At 37.5% G+C, this 14,989-nt stretch overlaps 1 protein-coding gene across 1 annotated transcript in view; it reads right to left on the reverse strand.

Annotated features, from left to right (window-relative positions):
• Positions 1-14,989, reverse strand: part of trappc6b (trafficking protein particle complex subunit 6B) — a 32,627-nt gene that overhangs the window by 15,362 nt on the left and 2,276 nt on the right. Inside the window, exons 2-3 of the mRNA XM_073039959.1 lie at positions 8,159-8,226; positions 6,526-6,643 (exon numbers count right to left, since the gene is read on the reverse strand). Of these exons, the coding sequence (XP_072896060.1) occupies positions 6,526-6,643; positions 8,159-8,226 (186 nt within the window). The remainder of the gene's footprint in view (positions 1-6,525; positions 6,644-8,158; positions 8,227-14,989) is intronic.

The following is a 14,989-nucleotide window of genomic DNA, read 5'->3' on the forward strand; positions in this document are numbered from 1 at the left end:
GCAACTTTTAAAAAAATGACTGAGATCAAACATCAAAACAATCTTTTACAAATATGTTTTAGCCACATTTTAAATGTTAAGGCTATATTCCAATGTTAGAAGTAATACAGGATATTTGGCACAATGCATCAAAGTGATTGTGATAAAACGTAAAGGTTGTTCCATAACAATTTATGCCAGTCAATATTTAACAGTCATAGTCCAAGATGAAGGGAAAGGTAAACTTAGGTAGAGAGATAGGTAAATGGGGGAATGGATTAAGGGGTATAATTAGCTTATGATCAATTGTCTTATAGGTACCTTATGTTACTGAGCAGTCAGAAAGAAACTCTACCCAGCAACAGGTGACACACTAGGCATTGTTCTCTAAAAGTGCTAAGCATAACTAAATATGGGTATAGAATGATTGAAGGGGCATCTCAAGGTATAACTAAATATGGGACAGAACGTTCAAGAGAAGGGGGAAGTGTCAGGGGGAGGTGCCAATATGAGGAATTTAGGTTGTATCCAGGCTAGTCTTGGAAGAAATAATTATAACTAACCAATAATGATTTTACATCTAATTGTATATTAACATGTGATCGAAACTATTCTAAAATTGTCTTAACTCACGTAATTGTAAGATTTCCTGCGATTAATATTATAAATTGGGCAGAATTGTAAGTCCGGGCGGAAAATGCTCAGACTATCTCCTTTATCAGTCTGTAATTTCCCCATAGCATGCTATGAATAAAAAGTAACGTTTGACGAAGTATCACTTGTTTTATGGTTTTATTGAATTCATGGTACCTTGTGTTATTGCATCAGGTCGATCCAGCTTTGACACAAGAAGTTCATTACATCTTTCAAAATTATAATTGTGAGCAATTAGCAACAATTTCGAACTCCAAAAACAACTATAAAATGAATGTATAGCAAATCAACTGTGGGGTACTGGAGAATAAATTGCATGACACTGCACTGCCTAAAGATTAAATGTTAGCCCCAATGGAACACAAGGAAAGTCTACAACTCCAGGAAGAACTGAAGCAATTTTGGGACAGTCTAAAACAAAATACAAATAAGAAGGCATTGTTGGATTAGATGGTATAATTGTTATTTTCCTTGTGCTTGTTTGTATTTTATATAATTACCAATGTATACACAATTGTTCAGGGTGTTTCCTAGTGGTTACAGTTTTTCTGTATTATTCGAGAAGTTTCTTTGTTACCATATTATTTGAATAGGGACTATCTGATTGGTTAACTCTTATCAACAAAATTTGAATGGAATGTCTGTTATCCATGGCAATTCAATGAAATTAGCAAACCAGTATAAGACGACTTGTGGACTTGGCTTGTAGAGTCTAGCTATCTTTCTTTTGTTCTTTTCCCACCATTGCCTTCTCTCACTGAATCAAAGTGCATTGTACGGAGCTTCGAGACAAACTGAAGCAGTATCAAAAAGTTCAGCAAAGACCACAAGAGGGTGGTCCTGCCGGTGACACTTCCTGGGAAATGCCCTCTATGTTGGACAGTCCTCTGAGACAGCACAACCATCCGAACTCCAAGGAATTATAAAATGGATATGACATGGACTCTACAGCGGCCTCTTGCAACTCGAGTGAGGATGACAGTGATGAAACAGTCGGATTAGCAGCTATGTCACGGCTTGGTCCAATAAAGACCAAGGAAATGAAATCACACAGGACTGAAGATAGAACCTATGAAAGAAGACAGATGGTTTTCCATCAACCCAGAAAAAAATAGATAAATGGTCCAAAGAAGTTCCACATCCTAAAAAAAATGAACCTGGGCTGAGCTCCAACATATCAAAAACATATATAAACTGCACCCATATGATGGCATCCAAATTTTGGTCTTGGTATCTTCTCAGCAAATCAGACAGTCAACTCATAGTTGGCAACAACATGGGAGATGATAAACAAAATCAAAAGATTGGAGGAAAGTGGTTGACTGCAAGCAAAAGATTTCTGAAGATGTTTCTGAATATGAGGACAGCGTGGTTAAGATATCAAAGAGTTCCGGGAATAAATTAAGATAACATTGAGGTAATGAAGCCAACATAAAGATAACCCACATATGGTCCCCTGAAGTCATCTTTTATGGATGGCTTGAAACTAGACATTGCTAAAATGGTGAAATGGAGTTGGAGTGAAGTTAGTGTTCCATACAGTGAGCTAGTGCAAGCCAATGAACAAGTGGGACAAGATATCGAAATCTGAATAAGATCATCACAGGGGTCAGTTACCTGTTGATCATCAGCCACTGACCATGGGTCAACAGTCACTGTTTGCTAGTCAACAGCCACAGCTACTGCCAACACCTAAGAGAGACTGGACTGGAATTCACCACATATATCACAGCAAAATCAGTCTGAGACACACCTCCAAGACCAATCCCTAAAGCACAATGTCACTTGTGTGGTGAGAAAAGATATTGGGCTATAAGTTATTGGTACAGGAAACAAGGTGGACAACAAAAGTAAGCACAACTACAAGTTCAATCCTCTGCCACACAAAAGTTTAGGGATCCTAGTTTGATGAAACAGTTTCAACAATCAATGCTGGATGTCATGGACATATTGTCACAGTCAAACGAATGACTGGAGCGCTTCCCTGCAGCCTTTGCTTGCCTTGAGAGTGTAAAACCTAGACAACTTGTATGTTAACTTACTAATTGAGAATGAATATGCTGAATTTTATTAGATTATGATGACCATTACTGTACAAGAATAAGAACATGCTATGAAGATGCAAATTATTACAAAGGAAGCACCTCTTTCAAACCCAAGTCTGATTTTGTACACTGAATGGCTGGATGGGCGGATATTTCTGAGACTGAAGTGCTGTCATCAGGAAGCATGGCTCCTGGTACCTCTATGCAAGAGGCAGAACTGAAAGCTCAGACTGAAGTCAGTAATGTGGCAGAAGGAAGATCAGCTAATATTGACACAGAATCTTCATATGCTTTTGGAGTTCTTCATGATTTTGAAGACTTAATGGATACAATGGGGATTTCTTACCGCTGTAGCAACCCCAATCAAGAATGGCCAACTAGTGCAAGAACTCATGAATGTAATACTGTCATCAGAAGTGGTTGTAATAAAATGTAAAAGCCACTCCAAAATGAATCAGTTGGTCAGTTACATCTGGATCTTAATGAGTTGCAGATTTTTGTTTTCTCTATCATTGCTTCATTCAGTGTTTTTTCCTCCCTGGCTTGTGTGTTGGAAGAGTACTTCAAGCAGGTTGTGGCCTTCAGGCTGCCTCAAGGCTCAGATCTTCACTGATAATATTTATTTTGGGAAAAAGCATAATATCTTAATATCTTTGCATAAACTGCCTGCCCAGCAGCCTTCTTTTCAGCGCCTCCACATTTCTTTGTTACACTTCCATCTACACACAAATGGAAGGATGTCTTATTGAGCAATGAGTAGACTTGTCCTGTGGGATTTGTCCTAAAACAGTGTTTTCATTGCATTGGGCCACAGTTCCATTGTACCTTGACTAAGCAGTTTTGGTTGTAGGGCTGATTCAGATTAAAGAAATGGGTTATGCAGTAGGGTTATTAAATCCACTGGTTTGTTTATAAACTGAATTTGTGATGGTGAAGTTGCCTTTGGCTTTATGTAACCTATAATTTTAAAGCTGAGTTATATTTTAACTGGTTTGATCACAGATTTACTAAAGATACAGCACAATTCAAAGATGAATTGGATGTTATAAAGATCATTTTTTAAAGGCCTCTTGACAAGTGTATTTAAAAATCAGATCGACAATCTTTGGACTAGTTTACTTGTATAAGAGGAATCATCAGTAGAGCGGTTGAAACACACGCAAGGGTGCCTACTGAGAGAAACCATCTACTGAACAATGACATAATCCTAGGAAAACCCTTTGATATTTCCATAATTTAGGGTTTTTTTTATACTTAACATAGATTCCACAAGGTTTTCTTCCTCTGAATTTTCAGATATAATGATTTTGAATGTGTGATTTAGAATCAAAGAGGGGACTGTTGGATTATACTGTATAATTGTTATTTTCTTTGTAATTTAACTTTCTTGTGTTTGTTTGATTTTATAAAATTACCTATCTATATGCTGTTGTTCAATGTGTTTCCCAGTGGTTACAGTTCTTCAGTATTATTCTGGAAGTTTCTTGGGTATCACGTTATTCGAATGGGGAATATCTGATCGGTTAACTCTTACCTACAAAATTTGAATAGAATGCCTATTTTCTATGGAAATTCAATGGAATTAGCAAAGTAGAATAAGAAGAGCAAAGTACATTGGCTCTCGCTCTCTTTCATTCCTTTTCCGCTATCACCTTCTCTCACTAGAAGGCTCTGTTCTCGCTACTCTTCTTTCCCAATCCCTTTGTTCTCTTAGCACTTAATAAACAACCGTGAGCAACAAATTTTATGCCTCATACTTGGCTTCTGAATAATCTTAGATCAAAAATATCAGTATCCAACAGCACAGACTGGTAATATGTTAGAGCCTGGAGATAGCCAATTGCTTTGCTTAAAGGGATGTCCCTCAATTTGTGCTGCATTTTGTCATATACACTACTACAAGAAACTACAATGCTTGTAACAGTTTGCCATAGTAGTAGTTCAGCAAGATACCATAACACCTGGTCTGCAGTCCATTCTGACTGGCATTATATAGAACTCTTTTTTAAAAAAATGATTTGTGAACCTCTAGTTGGTCTATCATTTGTTATGTTTAAGATTTACATATTATTAGGTGCATTTTCCTTTCATCTTATTCCTAATAAATCAGACCATATGAAATTATCTTTGTCTTTCATTCATTGCACTGCTTCCTGTAAATTGTGGCGTGGAAGAGCAACTCTAAATCTGTTTCTTTACTGGAATTCGTAAGATTAAAGGAGACTATAAAGAGAATTGCACATGCAATATTAAATTAAATGGGTTTAAAATGAGATTTTAAAAACTTGCTGGAAATTAGTTAAGTGGAAAATTACAAATCTGGTAATGATTAGAATGTTAAGCACATAAGGTCATTATTAAGTTTTCTTGAGGATTTCATTGCATTAAATTATATATTGGTTATATATAGACGACTTATTGTGTGAATTTACTGACAGTATCTCATTTTATTTCTATAGTATTTAACACAAAACCATTCAGCCCAGTTTATCCTGAATTCAATCTAATTTTTAAAATAACTGGAAATGAGCATTCTTTACACATTGATTTTCAGATGAGGCAACAATGCACATATTAAAATTCAATGTATAAATCTGGATCAATTAGAGTAAAAGTTTGCTGGGATTCTCAGCCTCAGCCAGCAAGATCGAGAATGAGACAAGACAAAGGAGATGCAGTAAATAATAAACACAGCAACTGACACCGTCAGCAAAATTCATTCTGTGGAATTTCACTGGCCAAGGAGCCCATGAAATCCATTTCACCAGCATCAACTCTGAAACAGTCCTCTGCTTAGCTGTGCTTCAATGTTCTTTCCCTGTCTCTTTTGCCAGATGATTTTCATGCTTTTTCAGTGAAATTTAGTTAAAAAAAAGACAACTTGTCAAAGCAAAATAATACAACCACAATATGTGCACATACCCTATTACTATTTCAAAGTTCAAAGTTAATTTATTATCAAAGTACATTTATGTCACCACGTACAACCCTGAGATTCATTTTCTTGCAGGCATATCTAATAGATCCAGAATAAAATAATAACCATTATAGAATCAATGAAAGACCATTTATCTTTTGTTCAACCAGTGTGTAAAAGACAACAAACTATGCAAGTACAAGACTCTATGAAAGTGAATCCATATGTTGTGGGAATGTTTCAATGAAAGGCCAATTGAAGTTAAGTGAAGTTATTCCCTTTGGTTCAAGAGCCTGACGGTTGAGAGGTAATAACTGTTCCTGAACTTGGTGATGTGAGTCCTGAGGCTGCTGAACCTTCTTCCTGTCCTCGATGTGTGATTTAGAATCAAATGGGGGTATGTTGGATTATACTGTATAAATCAGTGAGGAGAGAGTGTGTCCTCAATGGGGGTCTCTGCGACAACACTCCATGTAGATGTGCTCAATGGTTGGGACCACTTAACCATGACGAACTGGGCTGTACCCACTAATTTTTGTAGGATTTTCCATTCAAAGGCATTGGTGTTTCCATACCAGACTATGATGCAGCCTATCAGTATTCTCTCCCCTGCACATCTATAGAAGTTTGCCAAAGTTTTAGATGTCATGCCAAATCTTCACAAATGTCTAAGGAAGTAAAGGCACTGCCATGCTTTCTTCATAATTGCACTTACATGCTGAACCCAGGACAAGTCCTCCAAAATAATAATACTGAGGAATTTAAAGTTGATGACCCTCTCCATCTCTGATCCTCCAATAAAGACTGGCTCATGGACATCTATTTCTCAATTTGTTGTTATAATAACAATTTATGTGAGCAAATTTCAGGTTATTTTAACTACACAATTGCTTAATTAATAGGTACGTTAAACATCTGTGAACAATATACCTGATGGTTGGTCCGAAGATTATCGATCTGCTTTTTAAATACACTTGTCCAGAAGTCTTTACAAATGAACTTCATAACATCCAATTCATCCTTGAATCGTGCTGTATCTTTAGTGAACCTGTGATCAAACCAGACAATATATGAACATTCAAATCCTTTGTTAAACTTTATCAATAATTCAGCTTTAAAATAATATGTTACCTGAAGACAAAGACAACTTCACTACCAAAAATTCAGTTTATAACAAACTAGTGGTGTTAATCCCCTAATGCAGGGGTGTCAAACTCATTTTAGGTCACGGGCCGGATTGAGCAAAATGCAGCTTCATGCGGGCCGAATCAGTCGGACGCGTGCGAACGCAGCTTTCGTTGCCTCCGTTTTTTCAGCCTGCTCTCATGTGTCTCAGTCTCTGCTATAACTACAAAGTGTTTCACTTTACAAATTCCGTTTCTTATGAAGAAGACTGCCGAGCAAGACTGCTGAATAAACACTAAAACCCCTGAAAACCTGGTACCTGAATAAACTCAGCATTAGCCATATCATACGCCATAGGCGCTTCGATTACTGGGACCAGCTTTAATAGTAATTAGATATTATCTCGCGGGCCAAAGATAATTCCACCGCGGGCCTTGAGTTTGACATATATGCCCTAATGCATAACCTATTTTCTTTTATCCAAATCAGCCCTACAACAAAAACCACTTGGACAGGGTACAATGTTACTGTGGCCCAAGTGCAAAGTGCTCTCTCTTTTGAGATAAATCCCACAAGACACGTCTACCCATTTCTCAATAAGAAATCTTTCCATTTATGTGTAGATGGAAGTGTAACAAAGAAATGTGGAGACAGCAGGCAATTGATGCAAAGATGGTAAGATATCACTTTTTTTTCCAAAACAAAAGCTCTATCAATGCAGATCTGAGCCCAGAGGCAAAATGAAAACCACAACCTGCTTGAAGTCCTCTGCCAACACACAATAACCAGAGAGAAAATACTAAATGAAGTAACCAGTCAGAAAGCAAAACCTGCAACTCATTAAAATCCAGATGAAACTGACCAACTGGTTTAAAAGCAGCCAAGAGAAAGTTAGAAACAAGAGAAAGTCTGCAGATTCTGGAAATCCAAAGCAACACATACAAAATACTGGAGGAACTCAGCAGGCCAAGCAACATCTATGGAAGAGAGTACAGTCAATGTTTCAGGCAGAAACCATTCATCTGGCCATTCAGTACCAATAATGTAATTCTTCATGACCAAGGTATGTATATGCTTTCCAAGTAAATAAGGACTTCAAGCTTAATGAAATAAAATAAATTAACCACTAAAGGTATGGAACTAATGAATACAACTTGTATATTAATGTTAGCTATTTTTAAATTTTGCATATATAGAATTTTACTCCAATTAACAGAAATAGTCTTTCATTCCTTACAGAACTCTCCCCAACATTAAAAAATAATACATTAGTTTACTGTTGTAGAGACCATGAGTTAGAGTTGCAACTTTGCAGCCCACTCTTAAACTGACAAGCACAGCTTTCCTGATGAAAATACAGCCTCAGTAAATGATGCTGTTCACTATATAACAACCTGTTTCTTTTTGTATTTCTTCAGAAAATACCATTGCTTATTACCTTTCTATTAGTCCTTGACCTACTCGGAATCCCATGTTTTCCAGCTTAGTGACATATCTTCCACTTTCCTGAGAAAAAGGAGCAGAAAAAAATAACAAGTGTGTAATTGTGGAGCATTACCAATGAAACTAGAGGAACCTATATGTACTTTAGGCATCTCTTGTTAACAATAATATCTTCAAGATTTAAAAAAATGCATGAAACTAACTTGTTAATTCCACTACAATACAGCATTATCTACAACACTGATGAAAAACTGACTTAACCTAATTGGCAAGTCCAAATTCAATCCTCAAACCTCAAATAAAAACTTTATATTCAGGTACCAGTCTGAGATCTGTAGGTAAACAATCAGTTCCAATTGTGTGGCCTCCGTCGGTCGTGGTCGACCATGGGTACTGCGCCTCTGGTAGTCATTGGTTTGTTGAGCAGCATCAGTTGTGGCTTTGCCACAGTTGCTACATGTGTAGGGCATCATGGAATTGTTGTCCGCTGTGCTCTCCGTTTAACTCTCCGCTCCTCAAACTGACTCAGGATCACCTGCTCGCCTTGCTCTAGGTGTTGCTGAAGAGTACCTCGTCATTTGTTGCAGTCATCTGCTGTATCCTCCCAGCGCTCTCTGTTGATTTTTAAGGCTTTCATGTCGCGCTTGCAGAGGTCCTTGAAGCTAAGCTAGGGTCTACCAACGTTCCTCTTACCTGTTGATAGTTCTCCATAGAGGATGTCCTTTGGCAGTTGACCATCTTTCATACAACAGACGTGGCCCAGCCAGCGCAGTCTATGTTGTCTTAAAAGCGTGAGCATTGTGGGAAGTCCATCGCGGGAGAGGACCTCAGAGCTAGAGACTTTGTCTCTCCAGGTGATGCCGAGGATGCAGCGAAGGCTGCACAGGTGAAAACTATTGAGTTTCCTCTCCTGCTTGGAGTAGATGGTCCAAGTCTTGCTACCATACAGAGGGTGCTGATCACACATGCATTGTACAAGGCAGTCTTGGTCTTTGTAGTGAGTTTCGGATTCTCCCAGACCCACGAGGAGAGTCAAGCAAGGATCGATGTTACTTTGCCAATATGCCTATTGATTTCAGCATCGAGGGAGAGAGTGTCACTAATGGTCGACCCCAAGTACGTGAACTTGTGGACCACTTCTAGATCGTAATTGTCGATGGTAATGACTGGTGTCTCCACTACGTTCTGGGCAAGGACATTTGTTTTCTTTAGGCTGATGGTAAGCCCAAAGTCCTCTATGCTTTTCCAGTTCCAGCCACAAGACATATGTGACTTGGAGGGAAAACATCTGGGACACTGCAAGTGATCATCGATTAAAGGAAATAGCTGGATTATTATTTCTATTTTTACTCACTTTTCTCTGCCAACAGGTTCAACTGCACACCATCAAAACAAAAATATTTTCCCATGATCGGTAAGTAAACAAATAGGACTATTGCATCTCCCAACATTTCATGTGTAAGCTGAGAACTTTATGTTTACCTTAACCACACAAACTCTATAATATACAGTGCAAATTCAAAGAGTCTAAACACAATAAATGGAAAACATTACAGTTATTTGTTGTGGACATTAACAGTGAATAAATGAGAGATGTGCATGGGCTCTACTTCCAGAAGCAGGAGATCTTTTCTGGGCTACATGCCCTGGTAGAACATGACATTATGTGCAAAGGAAGGACATTACCATAAAACTTTCCTTAACCATGCTCCAAGTATGTCAAAATTCTTTAAGGACAAAGATTTAGCAAGGCTTTGCCTCACTGTACAGCTTATCATCATTCAGTTCTTCTAAAATTAAATTAAGTTACATGCTAAATAAATGTTCTGTGGCATCTAACAAGATGGGAGGGAAGTGTTCCATTTGAGTAACCAATGGCCATTGAACCTCTTAGCTAAAATCACAGCAGTCTGGAGAATTCATCTTGATTGTTGAATAAAGACTAGATTTTTAAAATTATTTTGTATTGACATTCTTTTGCAGCGAATCTTTCTGGCAGCAAGAGATTATCATTAAGAGGTATTAGTACAGCACACTTCCCAGCTCAACTTAATGCCACCAAATCTTCAGAAATAAAATTTCAAAAATTTCTTCTGTGAACCTCATGCTGTACATGCCATCCCCAAGTAATGAATACGTTCCATCTTTGCAGCTATCCTTAAATTAAATTTGTCCACAAGTCAGAAAATACACAAAGATCACTTAAAATGGTAATCATGAATGGCATCAAAAGGACACAAAACTAACTTTTAAAAAAATAACTACTAAAATTGTGGAGAAGTGAGATGAAAATAGCTCTGCTATTCATAGAAATAAACGTATTTATGCAAGTTGAACTTCTGAATTTAGTACGATTATGAAAGCTGACTTGTAAGCAGGATCAGGTATTCATAACCCGGGGCAACCTGTACCCGTAATGTACAGAATGTCGTTTTGTCTAAGTATCATTCTCTTCCCCCCCCCCCCCCAATTAAATGATAACAATTTTCATAGCTAAATATCTTAATGTCTTTTAAATCTATCATCTATCTATCACTACTTAAAAGATTAATGGTCCAGCTTGAATGTTCAAAATGAGTTGTGATGTTTTTATGGCAGCAACATATTTATAATTACCCTGTTAAGTCACTTTACCATTTGAATAGTTAAGATAACTATGGTTATTTACTGTAAGGTGTATCCAATTTGTTCACTGGTTATAGAAATATCTCTACAGTAAAATTAAAGTGGTGAGATTTGGCAACCATTCAGAGCTTTCTACCAGCAGTTCTCAGACTTAGCCACAGGAGATGCACAGTAATACTTTACTTCCCTAGTAACAAAGCTGTATTTAGCACAAAGAATGAACTATCAATGTTAGATTGATAGAATCTAACTACAATTTAAGTCACAAATTCTGATTTATCACAGCACAGAACTTGTGCAGCTAACAGGTTCATTATCAGTGATGTTCAGAATAAAATACAGCATTGCACCTACCAAAATGCCATGCATTTCCATCGAATTGGCTCACTATTGTCACAGTGATAGAGCGAAAACCTTGTTTTACAGACTCTTCACATAGATCAGATCATTACACACTGCATTGTGATAGAACAAGTAAAACAGAATGCAGAATAAAGTGTCACAGCTACAGAGAAAGTGCAGTGTAGGTAAATAATATGGTGCAAGATCATTGTGAGGTAGATTGTGAGCTCAAGACTTCATCCACACCGTGAATACCAACATCTGAACACTGCCTAGACAGCTTTCAAATTATACTTGTACCCAGATGCATTTAGTTTCTTTGATTAGACTATATGTTCAATGACAAATAGTCCCATTAGCAAACTATAATCTCAAACTAAGAACATCTTCAGAACATTACCATTTTTGTCATAATACCCTAATAGCAAATTCAGTTCTTCTGACAACAGACCATTTAGAAATTTTTTGGCTACTTTCAACTTCTGTTTCTGTTTTGTTTGTTCTCTGTTACTCTTCCTGTATTTTGTGCAACTTGAAGCCCAACACAATGGTGAACTTCCTTCCTGCCTATACTGTTCCTCCAATAGCCATTAGATGCACAGCTATGATTCAGCCTTCACACTGGAAAATATCAATACTCCAAATATCAATCATACTCTAAATATTAGATTCTGCACTACAGATTTCAAATGCTTCTCATCATACAAGTTCGTGTCAAGTATCTTTTTATTTTAACCAAATGATAATCAAACTGTACAGTTTTCTTTTTTTAAAATGGAAAGGTATTCTGAATAAAATATTAACTGCACTACATAAGCAGATCTCAAAAGAATTACAATGCTATTGCCCAGTCCTTCTCAAAGAGGATTCCACTACAACATTTGAGAAGTGAAAATATCTCTGGCAGATCCAGCATCAGTGAGTTTCATGTATTAACTGCTGTGCAGATGAGATTTGCTGAACTTCAAAACCTGAAGTTCAGAGCTAGAACAAGCCAATGATATTTTTAAAACAACAAGGCAACAAATATTTTATTGTTCAATAACAAATATTATGAAATCAAGGTCTTTTTGAAGGACAGAAGGATACAAAAAGATAATTTTAACTGAATATCAAAAGAAAGTAACTTTTATATTTTTCTTGAACAAGAACAAGTCAATGACATTTTCCAAAATACTGTTTGGTTCAGTAGCTGACAAGAACAGCAGCAAGAACTTGTGTTCAAATACCACCAGGACACATAGCCCAGGTGCAATCACAACAACTTGGGAGTTGAATGCTCTCAAAACTGTGGAGTTGCATATTGAGTTCAGGAGAAATGTGTCCACACACTCATCATTAACAACTCTACAGTTTGCACCATTTTAACATTCAGGGTCCTTTGCATCATTATTTCGCAGAACCTTGTGGGAGAACCACATCTCCTTCATTAAAAATAAAGCTCAGCAGAGGGTGTACTTATTGCAGCAGTTGGTAAAATTCCATCTTCCCCAGAACATACTGGTGCAATTCTACACCGCAATCACAGAGATCATCGTCACATCAGACATTACTGTCTGGCTTGGTGCAACATCCTCTCACAATATACAAAAACCACAGTGAACTGTCAGGACAGCCTGTAGTCTACCATCACTGCAGGGCTTGTTATGTAGCCAGGACAAAGAGGTCGGCAGAAAAAAAATCATTGTGGACATTACCTAACCAGCAAAATGCCTTTTCCAAAAGCTTCTTTCAGGAAAACACTATAGGGCTATTAAAACAAAACCTTCACACCACCCAAAAAGTTTCATCCCCCAGGCAGTTACTCTGATCAACCATCTGAGTTTGACCTTCCCAACTCCTTCTATTTATTACATTCGTCCCTGGGCTACAGCCACTTTTTATAATGCCGTTTACATTATAAACACATGCTGGTACTTATGTATTTATGCACATTTTACTCCATATCTGTCCTTCAAGCTTTATTGTTACATAATTCTTTATTCTGTATAATTGTTAAATGCTTTTGTTTTGAATGTTGCATGTAGCACTAACACACCACAGCAATTTCCTAATACATGTACATGTATCTGGCAAATAAAGTTGATGTTTGATATTAATGTAGAAAAGCAAGCTTGTTAACTTTACAGCAAATTACACAGAGTTGGAATTTTTACATTTCCAATATTTTGGTCAAAGAGACAGGCCTTAAAAATGCAAAGTGGATTGAGATGGTTAAAGATCTAACTGTCGAATTGAGTCGAGAGAGAATCACAATGTGGCTATGAAACAGACAACTCCAAAGACATTTAACCAAACCAATGAGATTTTAAAATTTGTAATGGAAGATCAGGAGCTAAGTTGATGAGCAATGATTTAAATGATGAGTGAATTGGATTTGGTGCATCATAACCTCTGTACTTTTGTGTAGGGTACAGGGTTGCAGGCTAACTGGAAATCTTGAGTAGTCAAGTCCAAATAAACCATATATGAACTGAGGATGAAGATAAGACAATTGTAATTATTCTCATTGCAGAATCTCTCAGTAACTATGTTAAATATATCAGCTTCTTATAAATTCCACATTTTTCTTCAGGAAAATAGGGAGGTGCTCATGCTCCTATTTACAACAACAATGCTGAGGATGAGAAGGATGAGAACTTCAGACTCCTCGGAATAAGCATTGCCAATAGACTGTCCTGGTCCAACTATATGGGCACTAAACCAAGGAAGTTCACCAGTGCCTCTACTTCCTCGGGAGTTAAAGAAATTTGGCATGTCCGCTTTGACACTCACCAATTTTCAATCGATACACCATAGAAAGTGTCCTATCCAGATATATCAGAGCTTGGTATGGCAATTGCTCTGCTCATGAATGCAAGAAAGTGCACAGAACTATAGACACAAACCAGCTCCCTTCCCCACCCCCATGGACCGTCTGCACTTCCCACTGCCTCGGTAAAGCAGCCAGCATAATCAAAGACCCCACACACCCTGGGCATTTTTAATTCTTTCCCCTCTCATTAGGGAGAAAATACAAAAGCCTGAAAGCACATCCTGCTAAGCTCAAGGACAGCTTCTACCCTGCTGTTGAATTAATTCCCTAGTATGCTAAGCAGACTTTTGACCTCACAATCTACCTTGTTATGGCATTGCACATTGTACTTTGTCTGTAACCGACATTTTAGTCTGCGTTCTGTTATTGTTTTACCATGTACTTCCTCAATGCACTAGTGTAATGAACCGATCTGTGTGAATGGTGTGCAAGACAAGTTTTTCACTGTACTTCGGTGGATGTCAAAATAATAAACCAATTTATCTTTTTCTAATGTCTACTACAGTGTGATCAAATACAAATGACAACTGTGCAGATAAGGCTACAAGCAACACTGACATGGCCTATAATGCATAAGATTCAATAGAAATGGCCTAACCACACTCCCACAATATGGCCAAATGACCTTTAAAAGATTCACAGTACATTGCTGATTCTGCCAAAGCTAGCATTCTGTTTTGATTCCCATGTGTCTGTGAAATTACGGTAGTAGATTGTAGAATACTTCCACTAAACCTGAACTTTTCTGAATGCATTTTTAAGTGAAGATTTCTAGGAGTTGGGCCTGTTGATAATGAAAAATTCCTGGGGCAGAGCAGAAGGTGTTTTGGAAGGAATGATGGAGATCATGATGATCCCTTACACAAGCTGGTTGTACCTTTCTTGGTGATGGGAATTATGGATCTAGGTGGTACCACCAAAAGTGCCTTGCCAACTGCTGCAAAGTACTGATTTTCAATACTGAAGTTATCAAAAATAATTCAGGTTTTGGAAATCTGAAATAAAAAGCATACTGGAATACAATGCATGAAAAGAGTTCGCTCT

This window comes from Hemitrygon akajei, chromosome 3 (genome assembly GCF_048418815.1).
Source record: "Hemitrygon akajei chromosome 3, sHemAka1.3, whole genome shotgun sequence".
Taxonomy (NCBI): domain Eukaryota; kingdom Metazoa; phylum Chordata; class Chondrichthyes; order Myliobatiformes; family Dasyatidae; genus Hemitrygon; species Hemitrygon akajei.